At 44.9% G+C, this 20,281-nt stretch overlaps 1 protein-coding gene across 2 annotated transcripts in view; it reads left to right on the top strand.

Annotated features, from left to right (window-relative positions):
* Positions 1-17,261, top strand: part of SLC1A7 (solute carrier family 1 member 7) — a 78,047-nt gene extending 60,786 nt beyond the window's left edge. For both annotated transcript variants that reach the window (XM_072649493.1, XM_072649494.1), the window contains 8 exons: positions 629-671; positions 2,610-2,832; positions 8,569-8,668; positions 9,683-9,916; positions 11,898-12,092; positions 13,658-13,792; positions 14,345-14,447; positions 16,251-17,261. In XM_072649493.1, coding sequence (XP_072505594.1) covers positions 629-671; positions 2,610-2,832; positions 8,569-8,668; positions 9,683-9,916; positions 11,898-12,092; positions 13,658-13,792; positions 14,345-14,447; positions 16,251-16,484 — 1,267 coding nt within the window. In that variant the 3' untranslated portion in view covers positions 16,485-17,261. The remainder of the gene's footprint in view (positions 1-628; positions 672-2,609; positions 2,833-8,568; positions 8,669-9,682; positions 9,917-11,897; positions 12,093-13,657; positions 13,793-14,344; positions 14,448-16,250) is intronic.
* Positions 17,262-20,281: the final 3,020 nt, after the last annotated feature.

The raw sequence follows: 20,281 nt of genomic DNA, 5'->3' as shown, positions 1-20,281 counted from the left end.
GTGCTATTATTGTCTGCATTTTACAGATAAGGAAACTGAGGCAAACAATGGTTAAGTGACTTGCTTAGCATCTGAACTCAGGTCTTCCTGACTACCTTACATGGATGTAACTCTTCACCATTCAACTTATTTAAGTTCAACAAGCATACATCAAGAGCTTATTAATGCAATCCCAGCTTTCAAGGAGTTTATATTGTGTGGGAGTGGGGGAAATCTGACTTAGAGACTCCTAAGTCTGCTACAAGGTGGGAGGAGACATGGGAACAAAAGAGACTCCTTATCAGAATGATTTGGGAGTACTGAGCTATGGAGAGGTCTTTCTAAGCTGGGGGAATCTAGGAAGGCTTGAGGGGTCACCAAACAGATGTGTGGAGGGAGGACCACTTACTACCTGTGTGACCTTGGGGTCACACAGTTCTCTGGCCTAAAATGAGTCAGGCTAGATGGCCTCTTGAGTCCCTCCCAGATCGAAACCTAAGATCCTGTGAGACTAGAGGAGCTTATAGTCCAGTAGGGGCCATGATCCCACAAAAGTCTTCAGTGTCAGGGAGGGGATGTGGTTTTGGGGCCAAGGTCTAAGCATAACATCTTACCTGGCTTACCTCCTTTTATTTCCTTCTCTTTCCAGAAATATGTTTCCAGCAAACCTAGTTGAAGCCACCTTCAAACAGGTGAGTGAATTAGTGTTGGGATGGGATGGGATGGGATGGGATGGGATGGGATGGGATGGGATGGGATGGGATGTAATGGGATGGGATGGGATGGGAGGAGGCAACCCAGGAGGTCAATCTTACAGGACCAAATTTGGCCAGACTGGGAAAGGGTCCACATTTACACATAATACCCACACCTCTCCTTCCATGAGACCCTTTCCCACTGTGCATCACCCACCCCATCCCCATCCCCCCCACCAAGAAATGTGCATGATTCCCTGGTATGGTCACTTGATTATCCAAGGCCCAATGCTCCAGAATTTCTCCTTCCTCACTGACTCACTCCCCACCAAAAGAATTCCATCTGCTCAAGGCTCTACCTTCTGCTTCCCAAACTGGCTTTCTGATAGAGCTGGTGTTCTTCATGGACCTCAAGTTCAATATCCACCAAAAGTACTTTGTTTGTATCTTCACATCCCCAGCACTTAGGACAGAGCTGGAAAACATTAGACATCTAATAAATATGTGTTGAATTAAATTGAACCAAATTAGAAAGTGTGATTCAACAGCTAGTAAAGATAATAAGATCTTGACTTGCCCAACATCTACAACAAGGGAAAAGTCAGTCCTGCCACCCTCCTCCTTGGTCAGTTCACATCCAGAGTGATGTCTGCAAGTCTCGGTCCCAGGTTCTTGAAGGGACACTGATGACCTGCGGTCCCTCTACAGGAGAGTGAGCAGAACCTGGAGAGCATGAGGATCAGTCAGAGGAACTGGAGATGAATAAGGGGGAGAACAGAAGTCTGCCGTCCTCTATTTCCAAACGGCTGTCAAAGAAAATAGGGAACAGATAGAATGAGGAAGGGGGAATAACAGTGTGGGGATTAAGGAGGAACAAATGGGGAGTTACGGGGGTGGGGGGAACCTCTGACCAGCATCACCCAGAGCATCCTAAAAATTCAAGATGTCCAAAACCAGAACAAGCTTCCCATTTGGGCTCAAGCTCCCCCTCACTGGAAGTGTTCTATAGGGGGTGAATGATCCCCTTTGGGGGATGTTGTGGGATCCTGGAAAAGTCACTACCTTCTCTGGGATTCAGTTCCCTTGCTTCTCTAGTGGGAATAATGATCTCCATCACGTTGAAACCAACAGGCCAAATGGGATCAGAGAAATGTAAGGGACTATATATAATAAGTAATTATATTCATTAATGTGTCACTTTTATTATTAATTACTATCATTAAGTATTGATTAAAAAGTCTACATTAATCATTCATGTGGAACTGGAAGGGAAATTAGTGGCCACTGAGTCCAACCCTCTCATTTTAGAGATGAAGAAACTGAGTCAGAGAGGTAAAGGGATTTGATTGGGGTCACATGACCAGTAAGGTGGGATTTGAATGCAGGTCTTCCTGACTCTAAAGCTAGCTCTCTATCCACTACACTATGATAACTCTAAGAATGTCTTAATTGTCTAATAGTATGCACATACTGTGATTAATAATTATCATATCCCTTTTTTTAGCTCAACTCATGATTTTATTGGTATAGAAAACTCTCATTGAGGAAACTTCCCCTCATCAATTCAAATCAGCACCTGCTCTGCAGCTCTCAGTCTTAGGGAGTTGTCTGGGGCACTGATGAGTCAACTGACTTGCCTGGGGTCACACAACCAGAAGGTGTCAGACACAAGATTTGAAAGCAGGTCTCTCTGGGCTCCAAGGCTCAGCTTCCTAATCACCATTCCATGCTGCCTCTTTTATTATTATTAATATTGTAATAATGTTTATCATTATTATAATAACTATATGGAGTAATAATCATTCAGTGACACAAACATTTATTAAGTGCCTACTGTGTGCATAACACTACAAGTAACAATTGTCTGACCTTCCCCTTGCTTCTACCCTGACTGCTCTTCTGGGACATGGTGGGAATGGGGATGTTATCCAACAGTACCGCACCAAGACCACCCCAATGGTCAAGTCCAACAAGGCCATGGCATCAGAGGCTACCCCTCAGAGGATCCTCATCTACGGAGTCCAGGAGGAAAATGGATCCCAGATGCAGAACTTCGCCCTGGACCTCACACCTCCCCCTGAGGTGGTGTATAAGTCAGAGCCGAGCACCAGTGATGGCATGAATGTGCTGGGGATCGTCATCTTCTCAGCCACCATGGGTAGGTGTCCACCACTTGGGTTCAAAGTCACCTTTCCCTGGGGTCTTTATCTCTTGGAGGTATGATCAGGGGAGAGCGAAAACAAACCCAGCTACACTGAACCTACTATAAGTGCACCTAGCTAGGAGAAAGGAGATCTGCACTGTGTCCAACTGGCAGTATGACCTTGAAAAAATTGCTTCTCCTCCCTAAGCCTCCTTTTCCTCATCTGTAGAATTATCATCTGTAGAATGAAGGGATTGGACTAGAGCTTTGATGATGGCCTTCCCACTTCTAACATTTTCTGTTCTAACATTCTCTGCTCTGACAGTCTATGTTCTGAGGTCCCACCCAGATCTTACATTCTGTGTGTAGAGGCTAGAGGCTATTCTTAAGAAAATTCAGGTAAAACTTTCTTAAATCCCTCTCATATAAAAAAAGAGGAAAAGAACACATAGGTGCAAAAACATTTATGGCAAAGAATTGGAAACTGAGGGCATGCTCATCAATTGGAGAACAAACAAGTTATGGTATATGACTGTGATGGAATTTTATTGTGCCACAAGAAGAGATGAAGGGGATGGTTTCAGAAAAACCTGGGAAGACTTGTATGAATTGATGCAAAATGAAGTGGTAGAACTGGGAGGGAATTTACAGAATGATGAAAATAATGTAAAGGAAAACTAATTTGAAGGACATAATTTAAAAAAAAAATACCTAAATCCCTGATTGATGAAATGACCAGCCATGATTCTGAAGGATTGCTAATGAAACACACTCCCCTCCTTCTGACAGAGCGGTGATGAATTCAGGGTGCAAAATGAGGCATACATTATTGGGCACAGTCAATGAAGAAATTTGTTTTGTTTGACTATGCATATGGTCAAGGATTCTCTTATTGCTTTTATTATTTTAATCAAAAAATAGGGAAGCAAAACAAAATTGAATTTAAAAAATCCCTCTAATCTCCTTCAGGAGGGATAGTAGAATTCCTCCGATAAGGTTAACTTTTACAAACCAAGTTAACAAAGATGAAGCCTTCTTTCTATCAATGACAGGTGTCCTTGACAAGTCCTGGGCTTCACTGAATTGACCTCTGTCATCTCTTTGCTGATGATGTTAATAGACCGTCCTGCCTTTGAATTTGGATTTTAAAAGGTGGGATGGGGCTGGATCAACCAACCAATCAGCAAGCATTTTAAGCAACTACTGTATGCTAGGCATTCTGCAGTTGTGCATAGAATGAAAATAATTCCTTCTTGTGAGGAGCTGATATTCAAAGTTGGGGATGAAGGGTGGACTGGAGGAGCCACCCAAAGAGGTATAGATCTGGATGAATAGGAGTGAAGCCTTTCAGATAAGGCCACCTGGCCCCATGGACCCTCTAGGGAAGTACATGTATCCCCAGGAGAGGAGGAACTACAGGACTCCAGAGATGGAAGGGGACCAAGGGAGCAACAGAACAGTGGGAATGCTTGGACCCAACTTACAGACTTTTAGTTTGAGAAAATACCATCTTTTCCCTGATCTTTTCAGAAAATCAGAAAATTTGTCCTTATCCAGTCTTTTATCACAGTTCCCAGTTGACATAATATTTCAAAAATAATTAACAGTGGTTCAGAAATAGCTTACACCAGTTCCTCCATGTCCCAAGGGTAGCACCCCCTTCAGTGCTAATTCCTTTACTCCCCCTTGAATTGGCAGGCCAGGTCCCCAGAAAGTAGTAGACACCAAAATTTTCCCTCAGTGTTCTTGTGGTAATGAATGGAATCAGAATTTCTAGAACAGTTGCCCACAAGCCCCCACTAGTGTGCTCCCCAATGGTTACCTGTCAGAATTGATTAACTTTTAGTAAGTGCATTTACTAAGCAGATAGAGCAAGAGCAATTAAAGACGTATTTCCCCAAACCAAACATATATTCTCCCCTTGCATACAAAAGGTCCTGGGGAGAATGGGCTCAAGCTTAGAAAGCACATGTAGCCAAAGCATAAACTCAGCACTCCTGGTTACTAGGAGTTCTTTTCTCTCTTTGTGGAATCTTCATGAAACTCTCTTTAGGTTTCACTCTTTCCTGGGCTCCAAGGATCAATGCCCTTGTGTAGTCCTAATGGTATCTTTCCTGGATGTAGCAAGTTTTTCTTTGGCATTTCTCTCAGTTCCTGAGGCAGATGCTGCCATTAGCCACTGCTGCATGAAAATGCTTACTGATGCTGATGGGAAGTCAGATTTTTCAAGTTTACCGGGTCAGTGCAGGGAGGGTCAAGGAGAGAAAAAGAAAAAACTCTCTCTTCAACACCATCCCCCCAAAAGGGCAATTTTCTCTTAGAAGTCTTCACCTTTGGATTCAACAAACACCCAAACGGATTGCTACTAGAATGTGTCATTCTGAACTTACTTTTTGTTTTATCCATAGCCCTGCAGGATATTACTATTTCTATTCAAGCAATCATAAGATATTTCCTTGCACCATACTTATTTTATCCAGTGACCCAAAGCCCTTTTGATTCTTTCAAGTTAATTAAGAACTTATGCATGCCTCCTTTACTTTTGATTGGTTGGTTGATTGGTTCAATTGGTTGGTTGGTTGGGCCTTCAGTGATTAGTTGGGATAGGAGTAGACACCTATTTTTATACTGGGATGCAGTTGATATGGCCCAAGTAACTTGTAAAGGATTTATAGTTATATCAATGATGCAGAGAAAGTCTTTGACAAAGTATAACACTCATGTATGCTAAAAATCCCACAAAACATAGGAATAGAGGAGCCATTTTGATATGATAAAAAAATAAACATCTAAACCCCAAATCCATTGTTATCTGCAATGAGGAGACACTAGACTTTCCCATTAGAAAAAGGAGTAAAAGTAAACATGTCCCCTTTCCCCACTGGTATTTGACATAATTCTAAAAATTCTAGCAATAACAATGAAATAAGAGCAATTAAAAGTATAAACATAGACAAACAGAAGACAAAAATTATCCTAATTGGCTGAGAGCATGAGAGTGTCTTTATAAAACCCCAGAAAATCAGCAAAAAAAATAATTAGAATGAGTAAGTACTTCAGTAAAATTTCAAGATAAAAAAATAAACTCATGCAACTAATAGTTTGTGCATAAATAAATCAGAAAATCCAGAAGAAAACAACAGAAAGGAAGTCCCAGTGAAAATAGCTACAAAAGGCATAAAATATCTAGGAATCAATCTTCCAAGGCAACTCTTCAGAGAAGTAAAAAACAATTTAAATAACTGGAAGGATAGAGAGTGATGGTGACTGTGCATGCCAATACAGCACAAATTTTAATACTTCAACTAATTTATAGATTTAGTGCTATATATATATGTATATATCAAACTACCAAAGATATATTTGATAAGATTAGACAAGATAATACCAAGATTCATTTAAAGAAATAAAAGGTCTAGAATCCTAGAGTCTCAATAATTTAAAAAGTAGAAATGAAGGAGAAATAACACTACCAGACATCAAATTGTACAAGAAAGCAGTAATTATCAAAACTTTCTTGGCACTGATTTAAAAAAAAAAAAACAACCCAAAACACCAGAAAAGCAGGTGAATTGAACAGACTGGAAAAGGAATCAGAAACAACTGACTTCAATAACTCAATGCTCAGTAAACCTGAGAATATTAATTACTTGGAGAAGAGCTCCCTATTTGACAAGAATTGCTGAGAAAATCAGAAAGTAGTTTGACTGAAATTAAATTTAGACCAACATCTTATATCACATACCACAACAAACAGAAAATGGATGTGTTTTCTGATTATTAAAAATCACACAAAAAAGGATAATCACATTAAGGACCTTTCATAGCTTTGACTCGAAAATTCTTAACTTAAAAAAAGGAAAAAAAGGCATTTTCACAAAAAAAAGTTTTGATTTCATGAAATTAAAAAGCTTTTGCATGGACAAAATCAACACAACTAGGATAATAAGAGAAGTTGTCACTAGGAATGTCTTTACAAAAATATCTCTGATAAGAGACCGACTGCCAAGGAATATAGGAGATCAAATAAAAACATAAGAACAAGAATCATTCCTTAATGAGTAAGTAAGGGGACAAAAGATATGAATAAATAGTTTTCAAAAGCAGAATCACTAACTATAAACATCCATAGGAAAGATTTCTCCAAATTACTATTACAAGAAGTATAAATCAAAACAACCCTGAAATTTACCTCACACCCAGATAATTGGCAAAAAGGACAAAAGTGAAGAATAATCACTATGAGAGGGGTTTTGGAAAGACAGACACATTAATATACTGTTGGAGGATCAATGAATTGGTCCAGTTGTGGAAAGCAGCTTGGAAGAGGCTGTGAAGAGGGCAATTAAAACACCCACAACCTCTGAACCACAGATTCCACAGCACAGCATAGATCCCAAGAAGACCAATAACAAAAAGAAAAGCCCCCATAGAGGTCACAGTATTTATAGTCGCACTTTTTCGTAGAAAAGCATGGAAGCAAAAGAAGTGCCCATCAATTAAGAAATGTCTAATCAGATTGTGGAAGATGAATGTAAAGCAAAATTAAAGCATCGTAAGAAACGATGACCATGAAGAGAAGCATGGGAAGATTTTTGAACTGGTGAAAAATGAAATAGGCAAAACCAGGAAAACAATATATCCAGTGATTGCAACAACGCAAATGGAAAGAACCACAAAACCCAAGCTGAGCACTGTGTAATTAGACTTGACCTTGAAAAAAGAGAGGAAAATATATCTCCCTTCAGATCATGTGTGTGGATCATTGTAAATACAGTGAGACTTGGTTGACTTGTTGGTTCATTTTGCTAAACTACTTCAAACCTTTTTTGCATTTTATAAATTTTTTATGACAAGGCATGGCTCTCTAGATGGAAGAGGAGGGAAGGATGTAATTGGAAATAAGGTGATATAAAAAACAAAAGAAATTAATAAAAAGAGTTTAAATTTAAATACTCCCTCCCCCCCAAAAAAGAAGATGACTCATAGGTACTCAGAGTTGTCCTTTAAAGGAAGAAGGGAATACCTGGTGCATAGCACTTAATAAATGCTTATCATCTGTTGGCTTGGTAATTGGCCATCATAATCAGAAAACTGGTCTATGTGGATCATGGCCTTTGGACAGAGAAGTAATGCTGTGGTTTAAGTCAGTGAGTTGGTGCAGGGGATAGAGATGTGAGTGAGGGGGCCCTTCAGATGTGAGTCCCTAGAGAGATTGAAACATGGGTCAAAGGTGCAGCTGTAACAAGACATTCAAGACAAGGAAGGGGATGATCTCGCTGGCCTCCAAGCTGGTCAGACCCCATGTGGAGTACTGAGCTCAGTTCTGAGCACCCCAGTTTAGAAGGGATATTACTAAGTTAGATAAAATCCAGGGCAGTAGAAGTATCTTCATATTTTTGATGGTATCTGGTTTTTCATTCTTAAAAACAGAAGTCCCCAGTTGTAGGAAGACAGGACAAGCTTCCAGTCTTCAAAAAGGTGAAGGGATGTCATGTGGAAGAGAGGTTAGCTTCATTCTACTTGACCTTAGAGGGCAGGACCAGGAGCTTTTGAGGGGAAATTATAGAGAGGGCCATTCAGGGATATCAAGGACATCCTAATAAGGAGAACTATTCCAGAGGGGGATGGGCTGCCCCAGGAGGTAGTCAGTGGTTTGAAACTCATCAATCCAATACGAGCTAAAAATTGTTATTAGTGTTTGTGTGTGTGTTATATTTCTGCATCCATGGATGCCTGTGTCCACTGCAGGGATCATGCTGGGTCGCATGGGAGACAGCGGAGCTCCCCTGGTCAGCTTCTGCCAGTGCCTAAATGAGTCTGTTATGAAGATCGTGGCTGTAGCTGTGTGGTAAGTGTGCTGGGACTGGAGTCACGCACACTCAGAAGAGCTCGACTCCCTAGGTCACTTTACAGTCTGAAAAATGCTTTCCTCACAATAACCCTGTAATGGAAGGAGTGCAGGGATTATCACCCCCATCTTAAAGAGGTTCAGAGAGAGGAGGTGACTTGTTCAGTCACACATTGAATGAATGAATGTCAGGAGGGGAAACGTGAAAGTGGACAGAGCACAGGACATGTGGTCAAGAGAGATAGCTTCACCACCATCACCTTCATCACCTTCATCACCACCATCATCTTCAGGACCACCACCGTCATCATCCTTCACTATCACCATAACCATCAAAATTTCTATAGATATTTGAGGTTCACAAAGTGTTTTACAAATATTATACCACTTGATTCACATAATATCCCTGAGAGATATGTACTGTTCTCATCCCCATTTTGAAAATGTGGAAAATGAGGTTAGAAGAAGTTAAATGACCTGTCTAGGATCACACAGTTAGTGAGTAACTGAGTCAGGATCTGAACTTGGGTCTTCTTGACTCTAGGTCCAGGCCTCTATAGCCATTCTGCCACATGACTACCAAAGTTCAAGTCCTGCTTCTGATCCTTTATGAATGGGACCATGGGTTTTGTGCTTCAGTTTCTTCATTAGTAATTTGGAATTAATAGTATGTGTAATGCCTTTCTCCCAGGGTCTATGTTATATTTTGTTCTAAATCTCCCCCAGCTCTGACACTCTTTGTTCTAAGGCTTCTCCAAGCTTTGACATTCCACATTCTAAGGTTCCCTCCCAACTTTATCAGTCTATGTCTCCTGTACAGTAAAAGAAAAATCAGTAACCCAAGATCTTTTCTGATTGGTGCCCACTGGGGATATGCTCAAACAGGCAGGGCTGTCCAAGTTCTCTTAAAGCCTCAGTGGGCCAGGGGTGATCAAAGAAGGTTGCCCTGGGAGGTGGTGCTTGGGCAGGGCTGTCAAAGACTGGTAATGAGAAGTGCCTGCCATGCTCTCATAGGTATTTTCCCTTTGGCATCGTGTTCCTCATTGCTGGAAAGATCTTGGAGATGGATGACCCCACAGCCATTGGGAAGAAGCTTGGCTTCTATGCTGTCACTGTGGTGTGTGGCCTGGTGGTGCACGGACTTCTCATCCTCCCCATGCTGTATTTTGTCATCACCAAGAAGAACCCCATCGTCTTCATCCGGGGCATCCTCCAAGCCTTGCTCATCGCTTTGGCCACATCTTCCAGGTAGAATCGTAGGCTTCACACACTGTTGGAGTTTAGGGTTCCAAGCATGTGAGGTTCTTAGAATCCCAGGCCCACTGAATCTTACTTAGAACCATAATGTCCTACTACCACAGAGTGACAAAGTCGAGCCTCGGCTTCACAAAACCTTCAAGTCTTAACGCTGAAGCTCTTCTTGCCCAATTTTATGAGGAGCCTAATTTGCCAAGGACACACAGCTCATATGCTGTGAGCGAGACTGGACCCAAAATCCTCTGGTTCCAAGTCACAAGATAGAGCTGGAAGGGGAGCGAGAGGGAGAGTATGGGAGGGGCTTCTCCTGATTGGAGTGCTGCTGAGAGATTGGGGCGGCTCTGTGTTTGCAGAAGAAGTCATCTCCAAAGGAGCTGGGCCCTTGGCTAATGTCCTGGCCTCATTAGACCCAGGCATCTGGGGCTGGTTAAAGGCTGCTCTTGTGACCATAGCAACCACCACCCTTGGCCTGTGGCTCCAAACCTAGACTCCTGGACTCAGAGAATAGCACATCTGGGGGAGGGGGGTAGAATGGACCCTAGAACAGAAAATATCAGAGCTGGAAGGGAGCTTAGAACAGGGAATGTCAGAGCTAGGAGGGCCTTAGAACAGGGAACAGGAGATGTTAGAACTGAGAGGGAGTTTAGAATATAGAATGTTACTGGGGGGAGGGAATCTTAGAAGGAAAACAAATACGTTGACCCCATGTCTGTCATCTGGCCTGAGAAGATCTTCCTGGAGCCAGACCATAGACCTGGGTTCAAAGAATCAACTTCACAAACAACTTCAAGAACAGTGTGAGTGAGGAGTGGTTAGATGGCAATTATTCTGAACAAGATCTGAGAGTTTTAATGGACCACAAGCTTAGTAGGAGTCAGCAGGGCAAGATGGCAGCCCAGAACTCTATAGCATTCTTGGGCTGGGTGAAGAGGGGCAGAGCTTCCAGGAATAGGGAGGGGATTATGCCAGTGGATTCAGCCTTCATTAGACCTCATCAGAAGTCTTGTGTTTAGTTCTGGACCCCACCCTCAGTTTAAGGACATTCCTAAACTGGAGAGTGACCAGAGGAGGGAAACCAAAACGCTAAAGGATCTTAAGTTCATGTCATAGGATGGGTTGAACAAACTAGCAATGTTTAGCCTGGAGAAGAGAGGACTTGGGGGTGGGGTGGGGAGAAGGGGCATGACATGGTAACCTTCTCTTAAGTATTTGTTTTGTGGAGAAGGGATGGGCCTTGTTCCGCATGGTTCCAGAGAACAGGACCAAGAGCAATGGAAGTGGGGGAAGAAGAACAGGTACTGGGAGGCAGCTTTAAGCATACTATGAAGAAAGACTTCCCAACAAGGAAAGATAGCCCCAAGGAGAATGGAAGGACCTGGGGAGTAGTGAGCTCCCCATGATGGAAGGTGTGCATGAGAAAGCCGAAGGAATGCTGGTGTAGTACACTGTTATGGGGATCCCTATTCAGTTTCGATTGGGACTTACTGGCCAGTGGCCTGGGAGGTGTCTTCCATCTCTGAGGTTTTGTGAGCACGCCCATGATCCACCATGCTCACACATGGCCTCACTTGTGGATGATCCTACTTCCTCAGCAGCACGTGTCCCATGGGTCTAAAGGGGAAGGGAGGAAAGTTAGGGAGTCAATCCACAGGCATTTAGCAAGCACCTACTGTGTGCCTGGCACTGTGGCAAACAATGGGGACAAATGCACGGCTCTTGCCCTAAGGAGATCCAATTCTAATGGGAGAGGGATCAGACCAACAACTATATACATTCAAGATCTATGCAAACAATAAGGAAGGGAGTGTCAGAAAGGACAAAGGTCAGTTTGGTTCAGACACCTAGGGAGCTCACCTTCCCAGGTCACCTTACAGTCTATAGACTGTACAGTCACAGAACTTGGCAATGCCTGGGAGCAGTGAGCTCCTGGGGGGCCAGGGAGAAGGACTTGAAGCCGCCTCCCTTCCCACAGCTCAGCCACTCTGCCCATCACCTTCAAGTGCCTGCTGGAAAACAACCATATCGACCGACGCATTGCCCGCTTCGTGCTCCCCGTGGGCGCTACCATCAACATGGATGGCACTGCCCTCTACGAAGCTGTGGCAGCCATCTTCATCGCCCAAGTCAACAACTATGAGCTGGATTTTGGTCAGATCATCACCATCAGGTGCCAACCCCCTGCCCTGTACTCAAGGAGCAAGGAAAGGAGGGGGAGGGAAGGAGGGAAAAACCAGGTCAAAGTCCCTCCCACCACCCACCATGGCAAACTATGAAGCCACACAACGGTAGAGATGCTGAAAGGGACCCTAGAAAGAGAATTGTAGAACATAGAGCTGAGGGGGTTAAAGCCAGAAGAGGCCGTAGACTAAGAAAGTCCAAACTAGAAACTATCTTAAAGTCTAAAATTCAACTGAAAGATGTTAGGAAATAGAATGGTAACACTGGAAGGGACTTTTGAATAGTCACCTTGAAGAAAAGAAGGAACCTTAGAATAGGAATCTTAAAACTGGAAGAGACCTTCAAATAGGGAATGTTAGGGCTGGGAGGGAGCTTAGAACAATGAATGTTACAGCTGGGAGGAAACTTAGAATAGGAAAAGTCAGAACTGGGAGGGGCCTTAGAACAGAATTTTAGAGAAGAGAGAGAGCTTAGCTTCTATCCAGTCCAACTTGATCATTCCATAGATCAAGAAGCCCAGACTTCCCCAAGAGTACACTAATGGTTAGTAGCAAAGACAAACCTGGTGCTCAGCCTCCCATCTATGGGACACCTGACATGTGGGTTCTCTCTTCTCCAAGTTCTCATGACAGCTTGGTGTAGTGGAGAGCAGTGGAGCTGGTGCTTGCAGACCTGAAGCTTACATTACACAGTTTTATGACCACAGGCAAATTGTTGAACCTTCTCATGTCTCAGTTTCTGAGATCCCTGGGTCTAGTCTTGTCCTATCTTCACACATCATAGGAGCCTAGCTGTAGAGCTAGAGGGGACCCAATAGACCAGTTAGTTCAAGTCTTTCATTTGCAGATGAAGAAACTGAGGCTCAGAGAGGCTAGAAGAGCTACCCACATAGGAAGCAGCATTTGAACCCCAGGCCCCTGAACTCACAGCCATTATTTTTTCTGTTGTCTCTTGCTAGCTGTGGTCACAGACAAGTCATTTCTCTGAGCCTCAGTTTCAGATCCTATAAAAGAGGGTCGATAATCTATTTCCTGTATCCCAGAACCAGGTGATTGATAAACCTTAAAGTATTATAGAAATAAGGGCCATTATTGTTATCGTGATTATTTTCTTAGTTTGATGGAGTGCAGAAAAATCTGACCCTGAGATGAGTCTCTATCCTGCTATTACTCCTTCATAGCAAAGGTTCTAGGGACTCTTCCTTGAACAGGTGGCTAAAATCACTGCCTCTTGTAGTTCAATAATACTATTAGGATGTCATTATAGCAATCATTATTATTGTCATTAATTGTTATTGCTATCATCCTCATCCTAGCCACTTGGGTGACTCTCCTCGAGCGTCCCTGGGGTGTCTTGTGCTTTAGGCTCTGCTGAGAGCTCCCTGAGGCCTTCACCCAGAGAACCCCAGAAGGTTGGGTGATGACTTTGTGTCATATGGGCAGCTCTGGCCAAGTCCTCTACAACGCCCTCAGCCTTTCTTTCCCGTTCTTGGGGGACCCCAATAGGTGGGTCTTCTGACATGCCTCAGCCTTCTGTTCCTTCTCCCTCCTTCAGCATCACAGCCACAGCGGCCAGCATCGGAGCAGCTGGGATCCCACAGGCAGGTCTTGTCACCATGGTCATCGTGCTTACCTCTGTGGGGCTGCCCACTGATGACATCACACTCATCATTGCCGTTGACTGGGCCCTGTGAGTCACCTGCTTGCTGGGGAGGGGGTAAGGGGAGTCCCCATGGGGACTGCATTGGGGTACAGACTGGGACCTCTGCCCCTTGGCCTTTGCTCTGCCTGGTGCCGAATTTACCCATAGGAGGATTACACAGTTTCCTGCAAGGTATTTTACTGGGTTCTGGGAATGTCCTCTTGACCCCCAAAGGGTCATCTCTGTGTCTGAAGGTCCGAGAGACTACTTTAAACATAAAAGCTCACAAAGCTTTGTCTAATGGACATACTATCCAACCTGCTTTAAAGAGCAGGTAGTATGTGATTAGCACATTGTTGTCAGCCAAAGGTGCTTCTAAAGTGCTTGACCCAGCATGCTCAGCACTCTCCTCCCCCACACCCACCATATTGCCTACTTTGTTCATTAGCTTAGCAAACCATTTTAGCCCAGAGAGCAAAGGTACCATTAGGCTCAGAGAAGGACCAAGTTACTTAGGGATAGAACCCTGCTGATGGACTGCATGACTAAGGATCAGGGGCTCTGGCCCCTGGTTCTGAAGTCCCTGGTTTGGCTTATCAGAGACCGCTTCCGGACCATGATCAATGTTCTGGGTGACGCACTGGCTGCTGGGATCATAGCTCACATCTGCCGGAAGGATTTTGCCCGAGATGTAGGCACAGAGGTAAGAATGAGACTCAAACCTCTTCACTTCCATCCTTTACCTGAACCCAAGCCTGGCTGTCCCATCAAATGCCATCAAGTCTGGCTCTCTGTCCCCTCATCTGTAAGTCCAGTGGGTTAGACTCAATGATACCAAAACTCCTTTCTTGTTCTTAAAAAAAATAATAATAATTCTGTAAAAGGCAGTGTGGGGTAGTGGTCAGAGTACAGCACTGAGACGCTGACTCTGTTCCTACCTTGCTGTGTGACCTTGAGCAAATCACTTTTCTTTGAGCCTCTGTTCTTGGGAATGTACAGATTTAGCAGCCACATAGCCTCGGTTTGGGCTCAGAGGAGATGATGCATCAGAAAAGGATTTCCTTTCACTCTCTTTTTTTAAAAAATTTTTTAGCACTTTTATTTAAAGTTCTGAGTTTCAAATGCTATCTCTTCCTCCCTCTCCTCTCCCCTCCCTGAGGTAGTTAAGCAACCGGATAGAGGTTATGCGTGTGCAGTTATATAAAACATTTCCATATTAGTCATTTTGTACAAGACTCAAGTAAAAGAAAAAATGAAAGTGCAAAATAGCATACTTCAGTCTGTGTTCCGTCTATATCAGCTCTTTCTCTGGAGGCGGATGGTATATATGCTTCATCATGAGGCCTTGGGGATTGTCTTGGATCATTGAGTCGCTGAGAATAGCTCAAAAGTTTAAAATACTACATAAGAGCAAGGGGTGGTGATCGTTTAATGACAAATTTAAGGAACAGTTTATGGAATTCCAGATGTGCTGGCTGTGGGCAGAGACACCACATTTGGCTAAGAGAGTGTCTCTGTCCTCGTGGATCAGACAAGATGGAACAAAGCTCCAGGACAAAGGAAATGACACGTGCATTAGAGGGCTTTATTGTCCAGTCATTATTCAGCCATGTCCGACTCTCTATGACCCCATTTGGGGTTTTCTTGGCAAAGATAACGGAGTGCTTTGCCATTTCTTTCTCTGGCGTTCAAGATCAGGGAAAGCTTTATGGAGGGTGTTAGGCTTTACAAGATATATGGAAATTCAAGAATCAGAGTGGAGAAAAGAGGAAAGGAAAAACTTTCTTGAGCAACCCCCAAAAGTGATTTAATGGGGAGTGAGCTCCCTGTCACTGGAACCCTTCAGACTGAGGCAAGATGACCTCTCATCTTGTATCTTCTAGAAAGAGAGGGGGTTGGTCCAGGTGCCCCCACTCTGTCCCCACTCTGACCAGCTGGAATTCTGTAATGGATTACAGAGTTTTGTAATGGGCCCCATTTCATGTGATCCTCTCAACCACCCTGTGGGCAGGTGGATACTATTGTTTCTACAAATGAGAAAACTGAGGCCCTAAGAGAGCAGAAGTGACTTGTCCAAGGTCATGTGGTGCATTAGAAGTAGAACAAGGACTGGGACCCAAGCGTCCACTCCCAACTGGAGCTTTTCCTACCACTCTCTCAGCTCCTCAAAGATGTGTGTTCTCCCTAATTGGGAGATCCGTACCTGACTAAGATCCCCTCCCCCATAACATCCTGACAGAGGGTAATCCAGCCTTCACCCTCCATGGGAGGAAGTCATCCTTTCCATGCTAGGGGAAGCTCACTACCTACCCTACCAAGGCCACCATTCTATCATGGCTGGACAGCTCCCCTTCCTTGTGCTGGCTCCCTGTAACCTCCCACTGCCCCTTCTTCTGTCCTTTAAAGTCAGGCTGAACAAGCCTCATCCTTCTGGGGTCTAATCTCAATCTCTCTTGCTGCTACCACCGAGGCTCATTGCCTCCCAATACCCGTTCTGTATTTTCAGGGCCAGAAGCCACCACTCTGCGACACCAAGCCTGTAAGCTTGGAAGAGATTGTGGCATCGCAGAGAAATGGCTGTGTGAAGAGCATGACAGGGGCCCATGGGCCAGCCCTGGACACAGCCCTTCTCTCTCACCATGTCCCTGTGCAAGTGGAACAAGACGATGAACCAGCTCAGCCCGTGGCCAGCACCGATCACTGCACCATCGAGATCAACGAGCTGGAGACCAATGTCTAGGCAGCCTTTCCGGCCAACACACCCCAATGCCATGGGAAGGCTGAGGGAGGCTTCTAGGGGCCTCTTCTTGGACTCAGGGTTGTGAAGATTGCCCAAGCCCTGGCAGTCAATGATGGGAGGAGGTCCCATGCCCCAGGAAAGTCCCTGCTCTCTCTGCATTGGGAGGTAGTCGGAGTTAGCCTAGCTCTGTGGTTCAGTTGGCTTGGAGGCATTATCTTTGTAAAGGAACACCTACCTCTTTTCCCTGGGGCTGCCCATCTCAGACGTCTGTGACTAGACACCCTGGCCCCTAAGCCACTCTTTGCAGGAAGCTTTATCAGGGCCCCTGGCCACAGCCAAAGTAGCTCCCCACCAGAAATTGGGGGTTCCCTCAGGGCCAGGGGAGAGAAAACTGGGAGGAGCAATGGCCTTCAGATCCAGAGCTGGGGCTCCAGGACCTTCTACTGTGGTGACTTGTTCAACCCCAAAGGCATTCCGTAAGGACTCTCCCTAGCTGGCAGGTGAGAGGCCACCAGCTCTGGCAGGGGCTCCCTAATTGGGAGGCCTGGGTACAGACTGACTCTCAGGACCTCTGAAAGTGGGGCCTCCAAATACCAGCCCAGCAGCCTTTTTGTCTCTCCCGACATCAACGGGAGATTTCTTGGCTCCTGAGCCCCACATCCCGTCCTGGGATTAAAGGAGAAGGTGGGGATGGACTTTTGCGTTGGGAGGACAAGGACAAAACTGCTCCTGATTTTTGTGGGAGTGTATTTATAATAAACCTGAAGCTTGGGGAAAAGTCTGGCTGTTTGAACTTGAAGGGAAGGCAGGGATCGGGAGGGTAGGAGGTAGGAGGTGGACAAGGAGGAGAAGGGTAGGAGGAGGAACCGTCATTAGCAGCAGCAGCAGCCTGGGTGGTGGGTAGAGAGCTAGCTTTGGAGTCAGGCAATAAGAATTTATTAAGCACCTGCTAGACACTGTGCAAAGGACAGTCCTGGTGAAAGCTTGAACTGGTTGGAGAGTCCGTTGTTAAACTTCTCTACTTCTCTACATCAGGGAGGGCATTTGTTGTCTTGTTGAAAGAAATGATGAAAAGAATTTTTTAATTCAATTTTATCATATTTTCAGCTCTGAATTCTCTCCTCATCTCTCTCTGATGCCCCCTCACCATGAGAAAACAAGAAAAACAAAATCTTTATTTTAAAATGAACCTTTATTAAGCACCTACTAGGTGCTAAGCATTTTACAAATATTTTTTCCCTTAATCTTCACAACCCTAGGAGGTGAGTGCTGTCATCCCCATTTTACAGTCAGGGAGACTGAGGCAGAAAGAGTGTTTAGCAGCCTAGGATCATACGGCCAGTAAGAGTCTAAGGTTGGATTTGAACTCAGGTCTTCCAGGATCAGTGCTGTATCTACTGTACCACTGTATAGTGGAGCAAAACAAATTCCCACATCAGCTATGTCTGGGAGGAAAAATGCCTCAGTCACCTCTCTCTCTGGCAGCTGATAGCACATGGCAAAAATGCTAATACTGCAGATTAAACTTAAAATTGGTTTGTGCATTTTTGGAAAGCTGGTTGTTAAACATTTTCAGGTACACCCCTAGTCTATTTTCATAAGACACAGGAAGTCAGAAGACTGTAGTAGCAGCCTCACCATGGAACTGTCTGGGCAATATCTGCTCCAACCCCGCCTCGTGGGACCTCCCCCTTCTCCACTGGCCTTGAGCACCTTGGGATAAACTGCTGGGCAAAGTTCACTATTCCTAAGAAATATTTGAATGGATGCCCTCAGCATCCATCAAATCCAGTCCATACATGAAAGGAATCCCTACCGTCATACACCTTTCAAGGGGTGGTCCAGCCTCTGCCTGAAGGCCTCCAGTGAAGGGGAGCCCACTGCCTCTTGGGGGAGCCTGTTCTGCTTTGGGACAGCTCTCCTTGTTGGGATGGCTCTCCTGAACCCAACCATCAACAGGTCCCTTTCCATCTTCCTCCTCCTCTCATGACTCCGGGTTCTGCCCTCTGGGGCCAGAACCTTCTCTATCTGACAGTTCTTTGGATACTTGAGGACAGTTCTCATTCCCCCCCAGTCTTCTCCAAGCTAACCTGCCCCCCATTTCCTTCCATTCATACTCACAGGACACAGAGCCAAGACTCTCTGCCATATTGCTCACCTTCTCTGGAGACTTACAGCTTACTGATGCTTTTTTTAAACCATGGCACCCAGAACTGAACCCAATGCTCGAGAGGAGAGGACAAGAAGACCGTCACCTTCTTTTTCCTGGAAGCTTGGTCCCTCACCAGGTGGCCCAGGTTCACATTAATTAGCTTTTTATAAAGCACTTTCCAAAGGATCATTTACCCAGAGCTAGAAGGACTCAGAGGTCATCTAATCTGATCCCCTTATTTTACAGAGGAAAGAACTGAGGCACAGGGAGGTTGAGGGATTCACATCCCATTGCTTACCCAGGCTGGTCTGCAGTCCACCAAAAATGGCTGCATCCCTTTCAGAATCATTGTGTGGAGTATGCTGGGTCAATTCTTAATACTACCAGACTGGGCTGTAGTGAATAGCTCAGAATGTGGAAGGGCCAGTGGTTGAGTGCTCCTCCAGCCAGCCCTGGGTGTTCTTGTTCAAAATGGTGAGAAACCCAATGGACTCTTAGGAAGTGCTGACAGGTTAGTAGGATAGGCCAATGTCTATTGATCCTTAACCAACTGATTTCTCTGGGGTGGGTACTCTCTCGCCTGATCCTGACCACAACTTCTCCAGGGCTTATTAGAAAACCTTAGAGAAAGGCTGTAACCAACAACTCCATCCCTCTTTAGCCAACTTGGAGTTACTGTCTTCAGACTGAGTTGGTCTGGTCCTCAGACAACAGAAATTGTCTGTCACTGGGACTTGGGTGGCCACAGGGTGAGTCTGTAATGATAGTGCTTTGCTGATAGTCTTGTCAGGTCAGAAGTTGTAGCTGGGGCACCCAAGATACCTGGGGGAGGAAAGCATGGACACCTAGACATGGCTCCCTTGGCTGGCTTCTGGTAGGGCCATGCCTACATCTCAACTCTGCTCTGCCATGGAACCTTGACTCACCAAGGCAGGATACTCCTCCTCCTTTCCAGTAGCAGGCACCATGCTCAGTTTCTTTCAATCTCCCCCTTGCTCTGTGAGGCAGCTCAAGGGCTGGGGCTCCACCATAGCTCAAGCTTCTGTTCTGAGTGAGCTCCTTCCAAGTCTACCCTGGCCTTTGGCCATGGCACTGTCACTAGGGAAGGGAACCCGCTGCTTCAGAGTCATTGCAGGAGAGCCCTTGTCATATAATTTTTTTTCTTATGTTAAGCTGGAAAAAATGAGAATGATCTATATTCTTGTGGAGAATGTCCCTGATGAGATGTGAGACAGAAATGGGCAGGCTTCACCATACAGCTCCCTCTGGCAGATCCCATCTTTACAATCCACAAGAGTGAGAAAAAGTTACAGAGAATCGTGCTGTTTATTGTTTAGGGATGAAAGGATGACAAAAGCACTTGGCTTGGAAGAAAAAGAGGCAGCCTTGAATGTGCTCCTCCAAAAAAGTGGGGAGAGGTCTCTTAGGAAAGATTTCTCACTAAATGAAAGCCCTGAGATTGTGATCAACGGAAGCCCAAAGCAGCTAGCTAAATGCTCCCTGAAGGGGGCCCCCACTGAGATGAAGAACATCCCACACAGTGTCCAGAGGGTGAGGTCCCCCAAATGCCCCTCTGTGGGTGACTTTGTGCTATATTGAGCCCCATACGGTGATGATGCCTCTTCAATGAGATCATTACTCCAAA

Source organism: Notamacropus eugenii, chromosome 2 (genome assembly GCF_028372415.1).
Source record: "Notamacropus eugenii isolate mMacEug1 chromosome 2, mMacEug1.pri_v2, whole genome shotgun sequence".
Taxonomy (NCBI): Eukaryota; Metazoa; Chordata; class Mammalia; order Diprotodontia; family Macropodidae; genus Notamacropus; species Notamacropus eugenii.
This window is presented reverse-complemented; position numbering and strand designations above follow the sequence as displayed.